We start from the raw sequence: 24,610 nt of genomic DNA on the forward strand, positions 1-24,610 counted from the left end.
ATCTTTTCTCAGTTCCTCAGCAGTCACACGGGGACTTTTCTCCACTCTACGCTTCAGGTAGCGCACAGCAGTCAAAGTCAGCATCTTCTTTCTGCCACGACCAGGTAGCGTTTCAACAGTGCCCTTTGCCTTGAATTTGCGAATGATGCTTCCTATGGTGTCTCTTGGTATGTTTAACATCTTTGCAATCTTCTTATAGCCATTGCCCTTCCTGTGAAGAGTAATCACCTGTTCTCTTGTCTTCCTGGACCATTCTCTTGACCTCACCATGTTTGTAACCACACCAGTAAATGTCTAGAAGGAGCTGAGTATCACAGTCATTTTAAAGCTGCCTAATTGGTGCTTAATAGGCTTTATTGCTGCTCCCTGATATCCACAGGTGTTTTCAATACCTGATTGAAAACACTAAATTGAACCTCTGTTCTTCAGAGTGGTAGTCTTTAAGGGGTTGAATAATTATGTCAATGAAGAATTCACATAAGAAACATTTACTACTGTATTACAAAACTAATTGATGTCATTTTAGTTGCATATGGTTCTTTAAGAAGTCCTTGTAGGATTTCATTCTGAATACAATTATAAATGTACACTAAATTCCCTAAAACCATTTACAGCATTGGGGGTTGAATAATTTTGAACACAACTGTAGGCCTTCGTTTGGATCCCATAAGCTTATCGTGGCCTTTGAGTCACGTGGTTTGATTAAACTTAGAACTATCTACTACACTTTAAACAGTATTAAACACACCATGACATCATTATTAATAAACATAAAACTTGCTGGACCTCATCTGACAAAAACATTCAGCGTGAAACAAGAACATTTAAGATGTTTAACCATTTAAGCAAATAAAGCATAAATTTGAGAGATTTTATCTTTATCTGATTTACATGCAGTTATTTAATTATTTTATTTATTTGATATTTTGAAAAAGAAAACATGTAAAAATTGCAGTTTATTTATCTATAGCACAGGTCACTGAATATACAAATATAAAAACCAATAAGTAATATACAGGTAAAAACAAATGAATGTTACAATCTACATGAAACATTTGTCAGAACGTGTAGTCAGAAACAATTCTCTTTTCATATCTTTTGTGCATTCATATTTCAGTAATTCATATCAAGACAGCAGTGAAAACAAATAAACTCCACTCACAGTGTTTGCTTGTATTGCATTATTTCAATGACATTTAATACAGTTTAAACAGGTGTGTTAAATTACTGTAATCTGAACGTCTATGGAGAGAGAGTTTATCTTCATCTTCTCAAGACTCCTGCATACACCACATCATCCTCCAGCACACTCTGACAGAAACACACAAAAACACTTCACATTATTATATTATTAACCATTTATGACAAAACATTACACAAATATTGACACATGTAAACTGTAAACATTCCTGTTGAAATTCACACATTGATTTTTTGGTCACACTTTTTCACAAAGGTCCAAATCTCGCTATTAACAAACCATTTACTACGACTTTTCCCACAAAAAAACTCCTAATTTGTTGCTTATTAGTCAGGTAGTTGTTAGGTTTATGTAATAGATTGGATTATGGATTATGGATTATAGGCATGCTAATAAGCAACTAGTTAATAGTGAGAATTGGTCCCTATACTAAAGTGTTATTGATTTTTTTAATCCCTATAATGCCATAAATCTTCTCCACAATTTTTATCGATTCTTGTTTTTGATTGGCTAGAAAAAATACAAAATTAGAAAGTTACGTAATTTATTTACGCTATAATGTGCTTCTTTATATGTTTATTATAACCTATTGTGCTATGGTTAGGCCAGTTTTCTTACATTCTTCTCTTGTCTCTTTTCTTGTCTCTTTTTATCTTTATAGATGAACAAATTGATAAAGAAACCCTCCTGCTGAACATCCACTTCCAAAAGTGCAAGCCACACTGTTGTCTACAAACTCCCAGGAAAAGAATCCTCTTTAGTAAGACTGCTCCGTGGATATGTCAGGTTAAGCAGTACTGGAACCGAAAGAACTAAAACTTTTTATGACGTTTATATGAGTTTATATGAAGAGGAAAGTTCTCGGACTAATACATTCCTGCAAATGTCAACCAATACCATGAAAAAAGTTTTTACCAAAGGTTTTACTGTACTTACTGCACCTTATCTACATTTGGTGGTTCAAATACTGTGTGAGGTCTCTCCTCAAGTTCAGGTATTATATTGCTTCAAGTTTGTTCATTTTAGTTCACAGAAATCCAACAAAGTTTGTTGCCTCCCGAATACGGTGTCCCTTTTTCACATCCATAACGCTTGTTTATTTCCTTTCTTTAAGATAGAAATCTTGTATATAGATTCATTGATATTTTATCATATTAGTGCAGTTCTATCAACAAGGGTTTAGTGAAATAAAAACAAATGGTTCAGTATTTTGGTAACAAATACCTTCTCTGAGTGTTTTTGTCCATAATGCTGGAATTGCCCTAAAGCATTTTACTCGTGCCACTTTGTTAACTGTATTTTGTAAAGTTATGATTTTTTTAAGTGGAAAGTTGTCGAACTATTTCTGTTTACTTGCGCCACTTTATGCATATGTTAAAATCTAATGTAATGTAATTTATTGATGTTTATTTTTTTTAAAGATATCAACATCACTTAAATTGCAGTGTTTGATATGCCGTTTTATTGTTAATTGAGCATTAGAATATTGCAAGTTTTTATGAATTCCTTTTGTCTTGCATTTCGATCCTTAATAAAACTTCAATTTTGATTCTTACTGATGCCTCTAGTAATTTTGTGATTTTATTTTTATTATTTTCAAACATTTTGGGTTTGTTTTAAACCAGCAATGTAATAGTTGATTTAAATAAAACAACCCAGCATGTTGGGTCAATGATTTAACCCAACTGGCTGAGTTAAAATAACCCAAAGCTGGGTTTGTCCATATTTGACCCACTGTTGGGTTACCAAAATAACCCAGATTGGGTTGTTTTAACCCAGCCTTTTTTTAGAGTGTAGGAAAACTCCTTAGGTGTCTAAAACAACACACACAAACAAACACACACACACACACACACACATACACAGCTTCAAAAAAACATCACACACAAATCAAAAGGCAATTGTTTAAATTTGATACATTACTGAAATACAGATACAGAGACACGGTCATGAATGATCTCACCGGTTTATGAGTTTGACTTTTACAGAACGTTGTATCTGCATAAGTGATCTGATCTTCATCGGCCTGATCTGCTTCAATAAAACACATTAAACACGCTAAACTTTATTAGGAAAAAAAACAAATGCATTAGATGTTTTACAATTACCTTGTTGTTGTTGTGTGTGTGTTTGTTTTCTGATGCAGAAGATGAGAAGTGCACTCATCACAGGTCCAACAACAGCACAACAGATCACAACTATATGAATAACACCTGTTCAAATATAAAGAGTCAGTAACTTAATGTATTGTACATCAGGTAATATAAATATTAAACAAGTCAGTCTAATCTTTGATTACATCAGTGAATAAACACAAAAATCACATTATGTGACTCACCTGAACATGTCTGACAGTGTTGAGTGATGTTGAGATGTTGTGTGAGGTTTGTGATGGGATTGTTGATGACACATCTGTATGTGTTGTTGTCTTCATTTTCCACCTCCAGAGGTAGAGAGAGTCTGATGTTGAGATCAAACACACTGATGCTGGACAATAAACCCTTTCCTTTGTACCAGGAGAGACTCACATCATGTGACACATTCATCACTGAGCACAACACAGAACAATTTGATGATGAAGAACATTGAGAAGAGTTTCTGGAGATGACAGGAACAGGCAGACGAGCTGAAACATAACCAACATAAAATCAAGTATAATATTAATTCAATTATTTAGGAAACAAAGTGGCAGTTTAGACAGCAGTACACATGACTCCTTCACATAGAATATTTCCCCAGTATTAGCCAAACTTCATTGGCTACCTGTTAAATTAATAATAGAGTTGATTTCAAATAAAGTTTTGTTTTTGAAGCACCTCATGGTCTTAAAGCTCTGGAATATTCATTATCTTTGGCTATTACATCCTCCCTACACTATCCACCTTCAAATAATTTCTCAACATTTATCTTTTCTCTTTGTCTTTACCTTAACTTGAAAACACTTTTTGCTTTTAAGGTATGTAAAAATGTTTTGTGTGTCACTACTGTGTTTCTTGGATGTATTTTTAGTCTTTGATTGTGCAGCACTTTGGAACAAGTGTTTCATATATAAACTTGACTTTGACATCAGAAATGTAAACCAAAGCAGGATCGTAACAGAAAATATAACTATACAGGTACATGAATCATGTTGGAGCTCCAGCTACAAACCTACAGAAATCCAGACCAAAACAAGACATCACAACTACACACCATAGACGCGCACATGACTCCAAGAAACAGTCAATAGGGCCATGAGGTCAGAAGAAAACAACAAAACACAAAACCCAGAACATGAATTCAGAACACGGGACAAAACCCCACTATAACTGAGTTTACACATTCAAATATCATATTAATGTTCTGTTTATTTGTAATCATATAAAGATGAAATCAATGCATCAGAAAAAAAATATATTAACAAATTACATAATTACATCACAATGCATTCACCAATGAATATTTATATTATTAAATATTTATGTCATTAAAATAAAAAAATTATCATATTTTAAATTATTATGACAGGTATTTTAACATGTTAAAATGTTAATATATACATTAGAAATGTATCTTTCCTTCTCTACTCACCGTAGACAGTAATGTTGAATATATTGAGTTGTTTCTCTGTGTTGGTGTTGATGAGTTTATAAAGTCCAGAGTGTGTGTTTGTGATGTTGTTGATGGTGAGAGATCCAGTGTGATCCAGCTTCAGTCTGTCTCTGAATCTTCCATCAGCTCTGTCTTCATATAAACTCTTGTTATTGTTCACTGCATTGATCTCAGCTATGACAACATCTTGAGCTCCAAACTTCCAGTAGATTCTATCTTTCACTTCAGTGAGATTCACAGACAGAGTGACAGAATCTCCTTCAGTCACTGACACAGACTCACTAAACACACCTGGATTTACAAACAGTTAATATTACTTCACAAAAAGTTAAACTCAACAATATTTTGCAATAACTGTCTGTCACGTCATTATAAATGGACACACGCGCACAAACATACATATATAAACACGATGAATATTAATATGACAATGAATGATGAAATAAACACATGACAAACTGAACTGAAAATTTTCACATTTTTAGAAAAACAAAATGATTCCTGAATCTAAAAATCATCCCTGACGTACCAATTTGAAGATGTAAAAAACAAACTTACCAAACAGACCGCACAAACAATAACAGAATAAAATAAAATGAGACATGTTCTTCAACCGCTTGCAACAATCCCAAAATGTTATAAAATGGGGTTCTTGCACTCTTTAAAGCCACATAAATAAAGAGGACATTGCTGATGTGTAATAAGCTCTGCAGTGTAACGGAAGTTCGTGAACAAATCCGCTTTTTTTCATTTGACCGCCCATCACATGCAAAGCTCTGAACCTTCGTTTTTTTGCCTTAAACTATTCATTTACAGTCGATACGTCAGTTGCGCGCGCGTGTGCGTGCATTTGTGCGTGCATTAAACGAACTACGCAGCATGATTACAAAATGTATTTAGCTGTTTAATAATAAAGATAATGGCAGGTAAGGCAAATAAAAATAACTATAATAATAATTATAATAACAATGAGGGAAAAAGAGTGGCACAGTTTAAACAGCAGTGTACATGTCAAACGGATAGTAAATGGTCTTTATAAAAATACAATTAATACACCGAAGAGACAAAATCAATAATACACAACAAGTACAGCGAATCAATTGAAAAGGTTTTGTGTTGTTGTGTTTTGAGTGTCTGTTTATAATCTCTCCTAAAAAAACGCACACTTATACAGTAGAAACATTTTATAGATTTAATTGATATAATGGGGATTGGATTGGTTTGGTTTTAATGGAAACTTTAAGGCAGCAGCTATTTACAACAAGCTGGAATATTGATGGCCTCCATTTAGTGAAAATTGCAGCATTACTTAACGATATGCTCTGCACTATATAAAAATGGCTTTATTTTATCTGCATTCGTTTTTAAACAATATTGATACTTATAAAGAGTGTAGATACTATTTGCCCCTTAATATTGTTTTGCATGAAACATTATTCAATAACAGAATGTACATGATTATCTTTATTAAAGTTATTAAATGGATGTCAACTTATTGAAAGAAGATATTCTGAAGAACTCCTTGACTTGCATTGGTTTTGTGTCCATACAATAGAGGTCGATGGGTAAAAAAGTATAATGTTTTTATATACTTATTAACATTCTTCAAAATATCTTCTTTTGTGTTCTGAAGAAGAAAAAACTCATACAGGTTCAAAATGACAAGATGATGAAAAATTAGGACAAATTCAATTTCAAGTCAAAATGTAAAACAAGGACAAACAGAAAAACAAGAATGCATCACAGCAACATTAAACATCAGATCTCAGGAACTCAGGCCGGTATATAACACTTAAACTGTGAAGTAGTATTTTTTCTCTTAACCCAGTTATCTGACAGAATTAATAAAACGGAACGTTTCTCTTCAAAACACTCCTCACAGGCTTGCAAAGAAGATCATATGTGACTATACGTCTTGATATAATAATGTTTGATGTCATGCTTCATTTTTTAACACTTAAACTAAATTTAAACTGCCAATCAAGAATTTATCAAATTCAAATGATGGCCGACCCTAAGAACCAGCTGAATCAAGTGTGTTTAACTCAATGTCTGGTCTTATTTTCTGATCTGATCTCTTCTTCTGTTCATCTCTTCTGGATCTTACATCATAAACCACAACAGCAACAGCAGCCACACCCACCAGAGCAGAGACGACCAATCGGATCGCAGCTTCAGTAAAAGTACACTTGCAGATGTGGTCTTCTTCAGAGACATCTGTGACAATAAAACTGAAATATAATTCTTCACAAAATGTTAGTTGTCCTAAGTACATTCAAATAACTAATTGGGGATGGTGAGAGCAAGTTTATTTGTGATGACGACTTTTGGTAAAGTTGATTTACTTTAAAGTTCTATTATAATAAGTGTGTAATTTCAGCATCACTAAACAGAATGACAAAACCCATCATTTTAAACCAGTTTCCTCATCAGCTAAGTGAATAAACACTAATAATCACATGTGACTCACCTGAACACTTGTGACAGACATCAGTGTTGAGATGTTGAGTCTGGTTTGAGATGTGATTGTTGATCACACATGTGTAAGAATCATCCAGACACTCCAGATGAAGAGAGATGTTGATGTTACTGTGTTCAGACACACTGATGCTGGACAATAAACTCTTTCCTTTGTACCAGGAGAGACTCACATGTGACACATTCTTCACTGAACACAACACAGAACAATTTGAGCTTGATGATGAAGAGTCTCTGGTGATGACAGGAACAGACAGACGAGCTGAAAACACAACAGTGAAGAAAAAGAGCTTATCAAGATGCCAAATTAATGTTTATTATAAAACGACATACATTGCATAAATCAAACAGCGTGAGACATGGACACAAGTCTTGATTTCACTAAACGCTAAATTTTTCTCTACTTTAATAATATTTATAAAAATGACAGAATATTATCAAAGATATTAATCAGTTATTGTCCACACCATAGACAGTAATGTTGAATATATTGAGTTGTGTCTCTGACTTTGTGGTGATGATTTTATAAAGTCCAGAGTGATCCGTTCTGATGTTGTTGATGGTGAGAGATCCAGTTTGATCCAGCTTCAGTCTGTCTCTGAATCTTCCATCAGCTCTATCTTCATATAAACGGGGGAACTTGCCCTTTTTTTCTGTTTCAGCTATTGTAATGTCTTTAGGTCCAAACTTCCAGGAGATTTCGTTCTCCATCTGTTTTTCAGTGAGATTTACAGACAGAGTCACAGAATCTCCTTCAGTCACTGACACAAACTCACTAAACACACCTGAAAATTACACCTGAAAATTACATTCATATAAAAGTCTGTTCACTCTGTGGCATATCATCTGCATTACATTTATTTGCGTAGTTCAGAATGATTTGTAATCATAAACAAATACACACATAACTCACCAGATAGACTCCACAAGAAGAAACAGAAAAGAATAACAGCAGACATGTTTTTCAACAGTTCTCAGAACAGATTAAAATAATAAATCGAACAGAAAGAACGGAGGAGTTATAATATAGGAGATGCTGAGAGTCTAAAGCGTGATCACGCCCCTTTACTGACGAGTGAACAACAGATCTACACTTTTATTCAGATCTGACAAAAAAACCTCAACGGTTAGCTTTGAGTAATGAAGAAAAATATACTAAAAAATAAATGTCTTGTTAGTGCAAATACCTTTTGAAAATGTATTTTATATTATATATTTTGTATCATATCTAAATAAGGATCTCCACATCACATGCAACCTATTAGGGATTTCTCGCAAAATAACATCAATAGATTCAGATAAAGTAATTTGAATTAAATCATCAAATATTACATCAAAAAAATATCAATAGGCCACATGAAGCATTATTAGTCCTTACGCAATGAGTCAAGACATAGTAATAAAATAATAACAAAAGATAAAAAAATCCAATGCAGGAGCATGAAGTCAAATGTAAAATTGTATTTTTGAAACAATATGCAACTGCAAATGCTGATTCTAACTAAAGCTAATATTTATTCATCCGAGAGCAGCGTTTTATTTTCCCGACTGCCATAAAGAACATCAGGAACGGGTGTCGGGAAATTGTATCCAACCCGTCAGATTGACCTATCAGTCATGCGCACATCATCGAGTGCGTTTACATGCACAGTTTTACTCCGATTATACCTAATAATATGATATCAAGTAAGGTCTTGTAAACGCGTTTCCTTTATCAGGGAAACCTCGTAAATTGTGTAAACACACTCCTCTCGGCAGATGTAGTTTTTTCCCACTTACTCACACTTTCTGCATGTAAACTCCTTTACTGGTAATCTCTCAGTTATGTGCGCATGTGTGACAGCGCTTTAGTAAAGGTCCCACACGGAAGTAACAGTAATATAGCATATAAAAGACCGCTCTCGAATAATGCAGTTGAGACTAAATGAAAAAACTTTGGTTGAATAGCAGGTTCAGCGGACATAATAAGAGATATAAAAATACAGCTTCTCACCGATTTCCTGCCGCATTTTTAATTACTAAACAGACTACCGATGGTGTCGTCACTGCTCGCGAGAAACCTGGCAGGGTATATTTGACTTGTTTATTTCATACTAGTTGGATAATCTTATAGGCTATTTACGCTGTAAACTAATTATGTGTGTTTACTTTAAACTGGTAGGACAATCTGACGTTTGCATTGCAGGGTTCTATAGTGCAACAAATTTGGTCGCAATTGCAATCTCCCTGTGATTCAACAACATACACACATTAGGCCCATACCGTGGTCTAAACCAATCAGAGATAGTGAAGGGCGGACCCCCCTCTGATTGGCCGTGGTCCAGATGTTCCTGTACGTGTTTGACCTAGAAGTCGCGTTTACCCAAAATTCTTTATCGTTGACGGATTTTTTTACCATTGACGGAAATATCTGAAGGCAGTCCGTCATTTTGGCGGACCACAATGAGGGGAAAGCGTAAATCCCCGTTTCCCTTCATTAGAGCGTGATATGTTCACGATGCGACATGCGTGTTTTCACCTGTCATTGTTACTGACTAGACATATGTGATGCGATCTGAGAAAACCCGTAGGATGTCGCGTTGGGACGCGTGAAAGACCATTCACTATCTGCTATCAAAGTAAACCACATAACATGAAGAATGAAGAAGTATTAATGCACATTTCCCGACAGTCTTGTGTAAACTATGGCATGCAAAGTTTTTATACCATGTTTTCGTGAGATGACAGAGCTCCCAGTCTGCAGCACCGGAGTCATCAACGCACCGCTACTCATGCGAGCCGGACCTCGATCGCAAAACATACAAGTGATGATCGAAAGTCCAGACACTATGCGCATGATAAACAACTTAAAACTTGCTTCACTGCTTATTAGTTGATGTCCGTAATGTTTGTCACTTACCTTGTGTAGTGATAATGGCAGAGCTCTCGTTCTTTAAATGTGCGCTGCACCATTTTCCTTACTTTCGTTTTATTCAAACGGTTTTGTACAGTATTTTTATAGACTTCAACACCAGGAAATGTTTTTTTTATTAAATTGTTATTAGAGTAAGTCTCTTACCACTGTTAAGAGACTTTTACTTGTTATAACTGCTGTCCATTTATTTTCACCACTTTAAACACGTTTTTCTCCAAATCCCGTTCCTTAACATCGAAGCGCTTCAGCCGACATCACTCATAACTTTTGTTACATACAAGATATGAGCAAAATAAAAACTGATCTGGAAAGGGCTTGAATATGGTTTCAAAAACTGTAATATGCCTATATAAATTGGCATCATGTGTTGGGTTTTTCATGATCTAATCACATAAGAATTAAAAGACTAAATATATAAATTAATATAAACAACAACGGCTTTATTGGGCATTCAGTTGTATTTAAATTACAACAAGTTCCGAGATGACAGTACAGCGTGATGACGTCACGAACATACTAATTACCACCTTGGACCATAGTGACGGGTAATAATAGATTATGACGGATTTTAATTATGATTTTAATTATGACGGAGTCTGTCAATCAAAATGACGGACAATAAAAAAATCTAGTTAGATTAAATTGTTAGATTATATTGAACCATCTGTTTATATTTTAATGTACCCTTGTTGATAAGAGTCCAAAAATAAAAAAATGTCAGTATATGAAAAAAAGGAAACAAACATGCAACAAAAAAGGACGGGCGTTTTGTGAGACGGTAAAATTTGTAGGATTTCTGTAAAATAAAATACACATTCCTGAAGCAATAATATCCAATGAATGGAGAAGGGATGCCTCTATATAGAACATAAAAGAGTTACTTTACACTCATTTTCATGTGTCCATTAGGACACATGTTCCTAATGGACACATGAACAGTTTTGATGTGACAATCTTGAAGATGGCATTTACCTGAATTTGAAAAAACATGCACTAACAATAAAACAAAAGCTTTACAAATTTGAAGAAAGATCTCACATGGTATTTGAACCACCAAATGTTAAAATCTGTGCTGTTAGTAAAAACCGCTGGTAGACGTGTACTTTTTTGTGGTAAGGTTGACATTTGTTTCACTGTTCATACAGACTAATATTAATGGCAGTGTAAAGATAGAAGGCCTCGGTTATACTGTCAATTCCACTCATATTGTAATGTAAAGGAAGTTTAACTTTCATTGTACAAATTCTAATGTTGATATTCAGATAGTCTGCTGTTTCTCACCTCTGCTCTTGGACACATGATCAACACATTCATATCAGTAGAAATGATCTGTCAGTTTCATGTGTCACTTTGAGATGCTAAAGGCCTGAGTTTTCCATGAGCTCATTTACCACAAATAATGATGTAGTTCCTCTTTCTTTTCTGCTTCTACTGCCTGTTAATAGTTTATGTTAAGAAGAGCATTTAAGTCAGTTGCGGGACTAACTCACTGTGTTTCGAGTTTTTAATGTGGTTTAATAAGTCAGTTGCGAAAATAATGTACATTTATGCGAAATGCCAAAATATAATCATATTGCAAATGAGCCAAAAACTAAACACATCTTGCAGACATCAAATAGACGTCTCCCAGATGTACTGGATGTGTGCTATAAGGGACTTTGTTTTTGCATTGACTGAGTGCATTTGGAAACTAAAACATTAAACTATATGAATGTAGGCCTACAGTATTTATTTTATACATCTCATGGGAATGTCATTGAAACTTGAATATGGCACAACAACCCAAAACACATTAGGACACCACATAGAACACCCTGCATAGATACACGCTAAAAGTGAATACATAATTGAAATTAAACTTGTTTGTGGAGATGACTGGAGGTTTCAGAGAGACATTGATCACTAAACCAAAGACATAAATCTGCTTTTCACAGTAAAAAAAACAATAGTTATTAGAGATCTGAAGACATACACGGCGGCAATCTCATGATCAACAGCTTTGAGATTAAGATCAACAGAAGAAGACGTGTGTGGAAAATAAACTGAAGAACTGACACGTATCAAGTTCTCATATGTATTTTGGTGGGTTTGTGGTCATGGTCAGTTTAGCCTTCACAGCTCTGCTGCAGTCTTCTTCTTTCACACTGAATGTGTTTATCACTCTGCTCAAAGGTCCTGCATGTTTTCTGTCAAACTGTGAAGTTAACACCCCAAACACTTTGTCCCACAATGTGTTTTATGCTTTTTCAAGTTGAGAAGATTTATAATATACATTTGTTATGAACAGAGAGTTTTAAAATAACGTACACTTAAATTTAGTCTTAATTCGCTTTCATATCAAATGATTTTTTTTTTAAAGCACTTTATCAAGTTTAGTGCCATAATACCAAACACAATGATCTAATGACTGCATCTAAAAAATACTGAATTTTTTACAAAATAAAAAAAATTATGATCCATCCTCCAAAGATTGCAAAATGTTAGATCTCATATCCATGGTTTAAATATCACTCTCTAGTCTCAACAGATTTCTCTCTGTATTGAGAAATGAATGTGTTTGTAATGATAGTCTCAAGCACGAAACAGATACATGAAGTGATGAGTTTAGTTAATAATGTGTTTTAGATTAAAACTTTGCAGTAGGATGTTACCCTAACATTAACATTATTTGCCACATTTACATTCAGGATCACAATAATCAAAGATCACTTAGACAGATCGTGTACGTGAAACACAAATCACACAATAAACAAGTTGGGCTATTTTAATCCCAGCATTGGACCAAAAAGAGACAAACCCAGAATTGCTGGTTGTAAATTAACCCATGGAAGGTTGTTGAGACCCAAAATACTGGGTTATTTAACCCTTTGTTGGCTCAAACAAAAACATTTTCTTGGTTAATTCACCTTAGCATTTTTAAGAAAGTATATTAGAAGAAAGAAAGCAAAGTTAATCCTACCTAATACACAAGCACAATACAATCAAAACGGTCATCAGAGTTTGATCATCTTCTCGTGACTCCTGCATACACCACATCATCCACTGCAGCTCTCTGACCAATAAAAACACACACACATATACTTACATTTTATTATATATATATTAGATAATATTACGCATTTATCAACAACAATCTGATCATCTGTTTTCTACTGTCATAAGGCATTTAAAAATATACTATAATATTGATTATATAATCAAATATTTAATTATAATCAAAAGCTTTGATTGTCTTTAATTATTATAAAGGCTTGAATGTCCTCACAGCCTGCTGACCCAAGCTAATCTTATCTTTTACATCTGCATACTAACACACTGAAGCCAGCAGAAATACAGTATGTGTGAGATTTGACTGCTGATACACTGCCACAGCTAAAAAGTCTTCACAAATGTCAATCAGCTCGAGGTCTCAGAAAAAAAACTTTAGGACCACATGTGCACATGACACTTGAACTACTTCAAAGACTTCAACAGCCAAACATATTGACATCACTGAATGCGAGAATTAACATCTGTTATGATGCAAAATAGTGAATGTTACTGAATATTAAGAATATTGAGATTGCAGGAGTTTGCATAAAATGTCTTGTGTTATAAAGAATAATGTACTCTAAATGAGGGACACATGTTAACTGTAAACAGCTCTGTTGATCTCTAATCCTCTTTACAGAAGTCCCACAAAATATCCATTTTAAATAATCAAGATCTGCATCCTGGAAAATTCAAAATTCTACTTCGAACGTGCTGAAGTGTTTCCAGAAAAGTGTGCCATATGCATCAAAGGTTCAAGCCAATGGATCATGGGCGTCACATCTGAGACGGAGACTAGGCCGCAGATGTCTGCTAAATCACAAACTCAGGGTTGCAAGCTCTCACGCACATGCTTTCAGGGTCTCTCACGTTCTCTTTACATAATTATTAACTTTAATTTTTAAAAAGATTAAAATTCAATAACCATTGCAAAAACTCATGCAAGAATTGATCATCTTCACTGAATGTCTTAACATTAAGGTCATCTCAGGTAGCAAGAACTTCATACTGAAGCTCTGGGAGATTGTTAACTTTGGCCGCTTTAAGTCACCAAGGCCCACCCAAGAGGCCATGTGACTGACAGGTCAAGCAACAATTTACATTAATTTCACGACGCTTCATGTTTATGGGCATGGAAATGTCCCGCGATAACATAGGTGTGCGTATACTTGTCGTGGGGGTCTATATGATGGGGCTGGGTCGGTTTTCAGTCGTTGGATAGCTTTTATGATGTTTAATTTGCTTTTAGCGTTGTTTTTGTATGTGATTGTCTGCTCTATATTATTATTGTAAAGCACCTTGGGAAACAACTGTTGTATTTTATGTGCTATATAAAGAAAGAAAGAAGAAGTATATAAAACTTTCCTAAGTTCACATTAACAATGTTTATGAGTGAACTACATACTTTTAAGAAAACTGCGTTTACTCAATCGTGGTAAATGCTTATTGTCACCGATGTAAACACGGCAGCTTCTTCATAGATCAGATGGCTTTGTGTTGTTTCCGTGCGTATCGTTGTCTACTTGAAAAGCTTTTGACGGAATGTGCGATATGATGATGTCACATGGCGTGACTTCGGTCAAATTATGCAGAACATACGTGACAACGCATGCACACCTTTGTGCCCCTAACTGAACTTCCTGTACACATTCACAAACAATAGAGTCCCTGTAGATTATTTCTGATAACTGTAGATCATTTAAAAATGACATGATCATTTTAGAAATCTCAAAAATGAATAGAAATTCATTGGTCGAAGATGCGTTACAGTGTTTTAATACAAGAGTAAGGATCAGGGCTGGACTAGGACTAAAAAGTGGCCCAGGACTTCTTGGACAAGAGCGGCCTTCTATCAGTTCCCTACTCTGCCCTGCCGGCATTTCTCGTTCAGGGAGATCTCTGTTCGTTCACGTTCAGACCCATGCTTAGACGCGGCCCACCAGGAAAAGTTCTCATATGCCTGATGGGTAAACATGTAAACTAAAAGACACCTGATAAACTGCATCATAGTCTCTAAGGGCACAGGCAAACTACAGTTTTTGGCCTGGCCTCTGGACCAACTCTGTATCGGAGACAAAGTTAATGTTAAATCAACATTGACCCTCTGGAGTGGAGATTCTTCTCTCATAAGAATTCTGCTGCCAGCTCCATTCTTAAAATAAATGGGCACCTACGTTTCTGATACAGCCAATGCTCTGTTGAAATCATTACATGGTCGCCAAAAAGAGATAAAGCAAAGTGTTGAATAATTAGCAACTTCGAAAGACCCTTCAGACCAAAATATTTCGAAAAGAACAATTGATAAATACTTTACATCTATGATTCTCGGAGTATATTCCTTAGTGTGATGGCGCCTCCTTATGGACACAGAAAGGTGACGCAGAAGTGTGTTCCAAGGAAGCGTATTTTGACCCCCTACACCCTTGACCCTTTCGATGCTCTCATCATGAAGGCAGTGGCGGATAAAGAAAGTGGATGACAGGTGACCTTTAAAATTGTGGGTGGGACGAAATAATTTGCATTCATTTGGCTTATTTTGGGAGAAGCAAATAAGGACTGGTGTTCTGTCCCACAATTGACATTAAATCACCAAAGTTCAAGGTATGATAAGTTATAGGAAAACACGGCAAAGTCTGGGGAGTGACAAACACATTTAAATGTGGGAGTGAATCCCCTAAATGTTTCCATGTGTAAGTACCAGGTAGTTTGTCCCGCATTTGTTACCCGTTTTTGTCACCTTTGAATGAGCTTTTTCCATCTAAATACATTGCGGGTCCCCCTGCATATAATTTGGCATGTTCTGTCAGCTGTCGTAGTGTTTCGAACTGGAGGGGTGGAGTGAGCAGTTTGTTGAAATTCGCAACCTTGGCGCTAGATTTCACTGACTGGACCATTTATTGTTGCAGCACACGAACTGGGACACAACTATTGCAGTTGGAGGATACAAATATTTGATGAATGCAGCTGCGAATATGGGCAGGGAGCAGGATATAAGGAAACTAGTCCAGGAATGGAGGAGGGTCACGCCCTGAGGAGAGAAAGGTTACGCCTTGGCGTATCCACGTCTTCACGTGAATTTTCAATTTGCAGGTCATAGTTCACCAAACTTGAACTTTGGAATGTAGGGGGCATGTACAACTTTGTAGCAGAAGCTTGCGTTTCCGGTCTGTCACATTCGCAATGTGTATGAATGAAACTCAATGGAGCAAAATGACAGGTGTGACCGCGGATTAGTGTTGCTTTCATCAACGAAAACTATGACGAAATATGATTGTCAACCAAACTTTATCACGTGACTAAAACAAGACGCAATGCAAATTCTGGTCATGTGACGATGACTATAATTAAATGTATAATGGAATATTGTTGAGGAATCAAAACGAGACTATGTGATGAACAAAATAAAAACTATGCTAAAATGGCTCTTCTTTTTTGTTTTTTTGTTTTGACCAAAACGAGACGAAATGTTATTTCATCTGATGCTTTAACATAGATGCGGAGCGGAATCCAGTTATTTAACGTCATCTGGCTCTTCTGCGTGTCTGGGTGAATTATGTGCACAGTTTAACATACAACACGATTGATGGTAGAGGATTTATCTGCGTCTGCACTGTATGAGGCATACGCGACTTCTTTAAGACTGTTAGGGAAGCTCAGCTTCCCCTATAATTGTCAAAAAATGAATGGTCAAATATATGTACTATTATGTTAACATTCTATTGACTAAAAATGCGTTAAATACGTTCATCTCGAACGAAAACAATTTCGTTCAGAATCAGCTACTTAGGTCGCCAGACTCGATTTCCTTCTCATTCATTTCCGTAGCGTACAGTGCATTACTCTTTTGAAGCCCAGCGGCCATTGACTTCAATGGGTCTGCTTTAAACAGTTTTTTTCAGTGCCTAGAAACAAGACGGTCATTGGATAATGCTGCGGGACATGTCCCGCCCACGGACGCTCAGTGTCTCTGGGATGAATGGAGGAGTGGGCTGGCCCGGACTCCGAGCTTCTGCGTGATGATTGGAGGGTCTGTCATCTCTTTTTTAATCCACTTTTATGTCCTAAAACGCTTGTTTTTTGGGGTCGACAGCTTATAAAAACGTATTTCTTGTTTTTTTTAGCTTGTTTGCTATACACATTGTCACATCAACTTTTAGACATTTTTTTTTTTTTATAAATCATAAATGACAAGGAGGCGGCAGCTTCTCGCAATGCAAAGAGACGGTTGGTGTGGGCGTGGTCTTTAGATTATGACGCGTATCACTCTGTGTCTCCATTTCCAACTCAGTCCCATCGCGTATTTTGCATGTGTAGTCGAAAGACAAACTGCTGCAACCTTCATCGTATATTTCACACAATTTCACTCCACATTTATTGTTTCAGTTTTTCATAATTCCCACATTTCTTCCCGTTGAGTTAAATATATATATATATTTATATTAGATCGTTTGTTCATTAATTCATATAGTCTGAACTAGCCAGCTAGCAAACTGCACACTATGGCAGACAGTGCTAATATTGTCGACCTGATTTTGGCAAAGCCATTAGAAAGTCTTCCTTACGAGGAGAAACTTAGAATTAAACAGCAGGGCAGATCAACACCTAAGATTGGTTTAGTGCAAAAGATAGGGAAAAGTAACAGGTCTTTTCAGCTCTCCTGGTATGACAAAGTTAGCTGGCTGACTGGAAGTGCTGTGAAAAAGAAAATGTACTGCTGGCCATGTGTCTTGATGAAACCATCTCATGGATGTGTTGTTTGGTCAAAATTGGGGTTTGGAGATCTGTCAAACTTTGACAGGACATATAAAAGGCATGAAAATAGCAATGAACATGTGAGTGCATGTGCAAGATTAAGTTGCATGGGCAGGATCAGGGTTGAGCATGCAATCAATGAAGGTGCTCGCATGAAACTGTTAAACAAAACAGGGCCTTCCTAAACCGCCTTATTGATGTATAATCCTTGCTTGGCCGGCAGGAGCTGTTTTTTAGGGGACATGATGAGAGTAGTGAATCATCCAACAAGGGGAATTACAGAGAGTTCACAGAAACATTAGCTAAATATCACTCTGTCCTGTCCACACAATTCGAGCCCTCAACTGTGTTTTCTGGTATGTCACACACTATTCAAAATGACTTAATCTCTGCTCTTGCAGCCACCATTTCTGATCAGATCAGAGATGAAATTCAGGATGCTCCCTTTTTTGGATGGCAGGTGGATGAAACCACTGATATATCCTGCCGTGCCCAACTCTCTGTCATTGTTCGCTATGTGGATAGTGCAGGTAAAATTCAGGAGCGCTTGATTGGATTTTTTGATGTTTCTGGGGGGCGAGATGCTCAGTTCGTTTTTGATGCTTTAAATGAGAACATGCAGGGCTACAATTTTAAGGATAAGCTTGTGGCACAGACCTATGATGGGGCTTCTGTCATGGCTTCAGCTCTCAATGGTCTGCAGGCCAAAGTGAAAGCAATAGCCCCCAGTGCAATGTTTGTGCATTGCTATGCACACAGACTGAATCTGGTGCTGTCACAGGGGGCCAAATGCTTGCCTGAGTGCAGATTTTTTTTTGCATCACTCTCTGGGTTTGCCACATTTTTCTCAAAATCCACAAAGAGGACGTCTTTTCTGGAGTCTGCAGGCTGCTCAAGGTAGCCCAGAAACGCTCCTACTCGATGGAATTTCACATCACGGATAGTGAGCACTGTGGCAAACAATTATGATGGCCTCCTGCAGACATTTGATAACATCACTGCAGATACGACAATGGATGATGATACACTGGATTGTGCCAAAGGCTTCGTGAGGAAACTGGAGGATTTTGAGTTTGTGTTCATGTTGTACACATATGAACAAATCTTCTCTGAGACTGATGTGGTCTTTGATATTGTCCAGCAGAGAGCGATGGATGTTCTTTACTGCAAGAAAAGAATTGAGTCTCTTCTTGCATTTGTCAAAGATTTGTTTATGCCAAAGCAGCAAATCTCACAGACCCAAGACATGAGCCCATGAGAAAGCGCCGTCTGACCCAATTGCAGGATCCCCAAGAGCGCTACAGAAATCTGTACATGGCCATCCTTGATAACATCTTGGAGCAGATTCCTCGACGTTTTTCAAATTTGGAAAGTATGCTTTTCTTAGAATTAGTCAATCCAGGGAAATTTGATGACATGAGACAAGCATTTCCAGAGGAGGCCTTCCAAAGTGTCCTGAAAAGTTATGGCCATCACTTTGATTCAGGGAGACTGAGGTCTGAACTTCAAGTCCTGTATTCAGATCAGGACTTGCAGAGTAAAAGGGGAAAGCTGTGTGATTACTTGGTGTTCCTTAAAGACATGGAGTTGGACAGTGCAATGCCTCAGCTTTACAAACTGTTCTCATTAGTGGCAACAATTGGAGCTACATCTGCAGGTGTAGAAAGGAGCTTCTCCTGTTTAAAGCGTCTCAAGTCCTACACCCGCAACACAATGGGCCAAGGCCGTTTAAGCAGCCTAGCTCTGCTGGACATTGAGAGGACACTGGTCAAGTCACTGGAAAAGACGCCTAGTTGGTACGACAGGGTTACAGAGCATTTTCTTGAAAAGGAACGTAGGGCAGAATTTACATATAAATAAATGGACAATTTTTATGATTTAGGCCGAAAATGAGCTTCCCCTCTTTAAAAGATCAGCAGCCGCCACTGGTATGAGGATATGAACAAATTAACTTTATCTCCAGAGTTGCTCTGAGAGTTTATTTTAGGAAAGTTTACTGTTTGAGTGAAGGTATCGGCAAACACAAAAACTCAAGCATTTTCCCAAAGACCCTTCAAAATAAAAGTCCCGTTAAATTGAACACTCAGACAAAAAATACTTTAGTGAACTATAGTTTTTGCTAGTGAAAGTTGTAGTGCCCTTGTCGTAAATCACTATCATTCACTATCTTAATTCACTATCAAATAATTTTACTGTAGTTTACTAAAGTTACTGCAGTTTGATTAAATTACCCTAATTTATCCATCTGTGTGTAACATGAATGCATTTTGTCAGTTACCTGCCTTTTCATGTTAAACTGCACTTGCATATTTTTTACTTACTTACTTCATTTTTTAATGATGACAACCAACAATTTATACTTGTGCTCCAACTGTTTGGCCTATGCTACCAAACTTTAAACCTCTCTAGATCCAGTGCATGTTCAAAAAAAGGACTAAAGGGCACTGAGGGCAGTCACTCTGTTCCTGTTGGTTCTTTGCGATGCTGGCCAATGTAACCTTCCAGTTGACTAGCGGAATTACTTCAATTTGTTTTATTAAGAATATTGGAAGTAAAATCGGTCTTGGTTTACAACAAATACTTTGATTGTAATAGTCACACAGCAAGAAAAATAAAATTTGTATAGGAAAAAGAAAGGTGCATCGAGAATCATTTTATTATCGCATCGCAGCCCTCTGAATCGTAATTGAATCTCATCGTGTCGTGCCTAGAGATTCCTACAACCACCGATGGGCGTAAATTAAAATCAGAGCGTCTTGCGTGTACTGAATGGATGTATTTTGAGTCTATAATGTAACAATGATATAATAAGAGAACCTTGTTTGAAATGGGTTTGGCTAAAAGGAAACTTAGGTTTTGTCTATACTACTAGGTACTTATACTATACCGACTGGGTTAAATAGAATTGCATTACTAAAGAGACTAAAATAAAATTTTCAATGACTAAAACTAGACTAAAATGTCATGGATAATTCTGACTAAAATGTTCAGACTTTTAGTCGACTGGACTAAAAAGAGTATGAATGTGACAAACTAATAAAAACTAAATTGACAGCTTGATACAAAGACTTGACTAAAACTAAAATTAAAACAGGCCGCCAAAAACAACACTACTGTGGATTTAATCTGTTCATAGCTTTGTGTTAGCTTTTTACTTCTGCCGATTGTATTTCGGCTTCAAAAGTAACAAATGCTGTGTTGATTTATAAAGATTTTAAAAGACAAAAGCTTTATAGACAAAACGTCTAAGTATCATATACTTTATGCTTGGCCTATGAAAATAAAAAAAATCTTCCACCACTCCATTTTTGCCCGACAAAATTATGCATCAGCTTTGAATGTAAAGTATCATTGGCTCTCGTGACCGAAGCTTCAAAATTTCATGTAGCCCGAATTCAATATGGGTATATATACAATCTGGGCTGTCTTTTCACCTATTGTAAACTAGGCCTATTCAGTAGCTTTTCATCATTTTTGAATATGAAGTGTCGTTGGTTCTTGTGACTAATACATTTTTTGGCTTCACAAGGTTTGCAACGCAAGTTGTTTGTCACAGTTTCATCTGTTCCTGTGCCAGTTTCCCCTGCATTTCCCATTGGACCCTATCTCCCTTGATTCATCATGTAAGTGTCAGAACTGAAATCGCCCTTGTTACAGAGATTACATCTGTTATTGACACCAGGCCCAGCGAACGGCAGGTTCTGGAATGCACCTATCTGATAGGTTGAACACCGCCTCCACACAGAAAGAATATCAACGACTACTACTCTAGCCCCGCCCACTGGTTCACACATGACAGTAATGAAGTAACACAAGTGGTGCGGAACCAGAGCAAGCATTAAACAGTGTTTACTCGTTTCATTTCTCAAAAAGCAGTGCTGTGACGTCAATATTGGATCCGATAGGAATGGCGCAGCAAGGGCCGCCGCGAGGAATTTTGGGCCCCATGAGAAAAAAATCGAATTGGGCCCCCTCTGCGCAGCTGTTGTCATCACATCTCTAGGACCTTTCTAGCACTAGCACAATATTTACTGCTGGTGATTTGTAAATGCATGCAGCCAAGGGCGTTGATTTGGTTTGAACATTGGGGGGGTTGAACGTCCCAGATAGCACACGAACATCACGGGGACGTATATTTTAGAGTGTTTGCTCATCTGCAATACGTCTATAGGACGTTTCCTGTTAGAAGATGTCTTTAAGATGTAATGATTTAGAATGTATGTTTAACTGACATCTTATAGATGTCTATCAGATAAAGTGATCTTTAACAGACATCTTGCAGACTTACGTGTGCTATGTATCTGGGGTTGTATGCTGCCTGTTATTTTATTTTTTAATGTGTATTGTTATTGGAAAATTTGACTTTCTACCCTGCTGCTATATTTACCTCAAATCTGTTAAAAAAAACTTGTTAAGAGATTATACACCACATAACGTTATGAAATTCGTGTATAAGCCTCATTCATAAAATTCTAACATAGAAGAGATTATAAAAAGAAAGAAATTAAGTATCGAAAGCGCGATTCACTGTTTTAATGAGTGAGCCACTTAAATTATTAATTCATCCAATTCGTTCAAGAGTCAGATTATTTTAGGAAGAAAACAAACATCAATGTGAATACTTTTGTCATTGATATTTACAGACACTATTGAAAAATTCAAATTTTGCAAAACAGATGGCTGCTTTGGTAATTTGTTATAGGCCTACTGATAGTTATAGATAAATACATTGCAATGGATTAGCTAGCTAACATATATGGTGTGTACTTAGCTATTATTACACAATATTCTCATACCTCGTTCTAAGTACATGCTTTATTTTTTTTGCATCCCTCTCTGAGGAGCAGTTAAATATAGTCCGCTGTGCAGCGCTTCTCTTCATTTTTGGAGTACGTTAAGTTACCCGTGTGCTGTCCCATTGAAACACCACTCGCGTTGTTTTGGTGAAAGTGCGACTCATTGGTTGGGCGGTACCAATCTGTTCAATGGAGGGGGAGTATTTTTTGTCTAATTCATTATGAAAAACTCATATTTGATTAGGAACAAAATTATCGTCACAAAATAAAGTAATTCCACATATTTTTGGTGCAAGATTAAAAGCAATAATAAAATATGTGCCTCAGTAATAGCCTCAGTGTATTTTTATTGTAAAATTTGACAAAATGGAGAATTCTCTTACCAAATTTATTTTTACTAATTACTATTTTTAATTATTATAATTAAGGAAAGATTTTAAAAAAGAAAAACGACCAAACATAAATAAATATTAACTTTTCAATCAAAATAAATTAACATCATCCCCTCAAAACAATGAAAACAGCATATTTTTTTAATTTAGCTGCACATATATGCCAACAAGAAAATAAAGTGAACATGTAAAATGGAGTTTCCACACCAGTGTTATTATAGTGCTAAACGTTCCCCTGCACTGATTAAATGGTTGTTAAATGTAGGCTAACACTAAAAAAATTAAATGGCGTCCGGATTATGGCTTTGTTTAAATGCACGTTTATTTTTACTTTGAGAAACTTCTGATTGCATTTCTAGCGAGAAACTAGTATTGTAGTCTCGGTTTATAATTCAAATAGACAACCATTACGCTGTCTATCTGTTTCTCTGGGCTGCCTTCGTGCCTTGACGATTGGGTGATATTTGTGACCAAACACTGACAGGGTTTACTTATTAAAACTTTTTCTCGTCACAAGTGTTTTGAAGGCACTGTAAATACTGTAATAATAATCGTTCAAAGTGTTAATATTTAAATAAAAAGACCCCTCGACGCCCGTGAATTTTTTCTCCCCCAAACAGCAAACATGGATTCAAGAAGTGAAAATGTACCTTTGTTTAAATAGTGTTGTGTGTAGAAGTAACATTAGCTACAGCTAACGTCACGTCAGTTCGGAGCAGGGTACACACACAACAGCCGTGCATGCTCTCTTCACGTTTTTCTGAAATGCAACTACTTATAATAAAAATAAATACACTGCTCCGCTGAAAACAACACTTACCTGGCAGCCGGCAACAGTATGTAGGCTATCCTGGAAATGCGCAAAGCTACGGAAGGCGTCTGACGTTGATTAGTCGTACCATATGACGTCGTCAGTTGAAAGGTCATCGCGTGAGTCATTTATTTAGGGTTAAATTACTACTCATTAATTTTACCAATATTTAGATTGAGCAGGCCTTAACAAAACGACCTTTAATTACAAAATATTTTGTTTTGTCTTGACAAAAGGGCACTTTCGCCAATAAGACTCCTTCCTGGTGGAACATTCATTCTAGCTCGGTCCGATTAACCACATCTCTCACAACATTCAAAAAACTACTTGAAACCCATCTCTTCTGTGAATACTTGACAGACAAATGAAAAATAATTAAATAGATAAACACACTAACTCTTTCTCTCATTAGGTAGTGGTCTAGCTTTTGTCGAAACCAGTTATTTTGTATTGGCACGCACTGTATAATGGCTCCTGTATGACATATTGTGTATTGCTCCCTAAACTCTTTGTAAGTCGCTTTGGATAAGAGCATCTGCTAAATGACAAATGCAAATGTAAAGTCTTCAATGCAGCTCGTTTGTAGAGCTGCAGCCTCAAAACAGGGGTAGAAAATAGCCTATTACTTATTGATTTTGATGGTTT

The 24,610-nt window shown here is 36.4% G+C and overlaps 2 protein-coding genes across 4 annotated transcripts; both read right to left on the reverse strand.

Moving 5' to 3' along the window:
* Positions 1–1,041: 1,041 nt before the first annotated feature.
* On the reverse strand, positions 1,042–5,473 carry LOC130429780 (natural killer cell receptor 2B4-like). Its single transcript, XM_056758561.1, has 6 exons — positions 5,351–5,473; positions 4,772–5,083; positions 3,540–3,827; positions 3,310–3,414; positions 3,165–3,232; positions 1,042–1,311 (listed from the first exon to the last, which is right to left on the reverse strand). The coding sequence occupies exons 1-6, from the start codon at positions 5,394–5,396 to the stop codon at positions 1,264–1,266; spliced, it is 867 nt and encodes a 288-aa protein (XP_056614539.1). The 5' UTR covers positions 5,397–5,473; the 3' UTR covers positions 1,042–1,263.
* Positions 5,474–6,243: 770 nt separating this feature from the next.
* On the reverse strand, positions 6,244–24,042 carry LOC130429781 (SLAM family member 6-like). 3 transcript variants are annotated; one of them, XM_056758563.1, is made up of 5 exons: positions 23,975–24,042; positions 13,144–13,236; positions 7,738–7,981; positions 7,263–7,532; positions 6,244–7,009 (listed from the first exon to the last, which is right to left on the reverse strand). In XM_056758563.1, exons 3-5 carry the CDS (start codon positions 7,979–7,981, stop codon positions 6,807–6,809), a joined length of 717 nt encoding a protein of 238 aa, XP_056614541.1. In that variant the 5' UTR covers positions 13,144–13,236; positions 23,975–24,042; the 3' UTR covers positions 6,244–6,806. The 3 variants fall into 3 exon arrangements, with proteins under 3 accessions (XP_056614541.1, XP_056614542.1, XP_056614540.1); XM_056758564.1 differs by having other exon boundaries at positions 7,738–8,055; XM_056758562.1 differs by having other exon boundaries at positions 7,738–8,055; positions 8,184–13,236.
* Between the last annotated feature and the right edge of the window lie 568 nt (positions 24,043–24,610).

This window comes from Triplophysa dalaica, chromosome 10, assembly GCF_015846415.1.
Source record: "Triplophysa dalaica isolate WHDGS20190420 chromosome 10, ASM1584641v1, whole genome shotgun sequence".
NCBI classification, from domain to species: domain Eukaryota; kingdom Metazoa; phylum Chordata; class Actinopteri; order Cypriniformes; family Nemacheilidae; genus Triplophysa; species Triplophysa dalaica.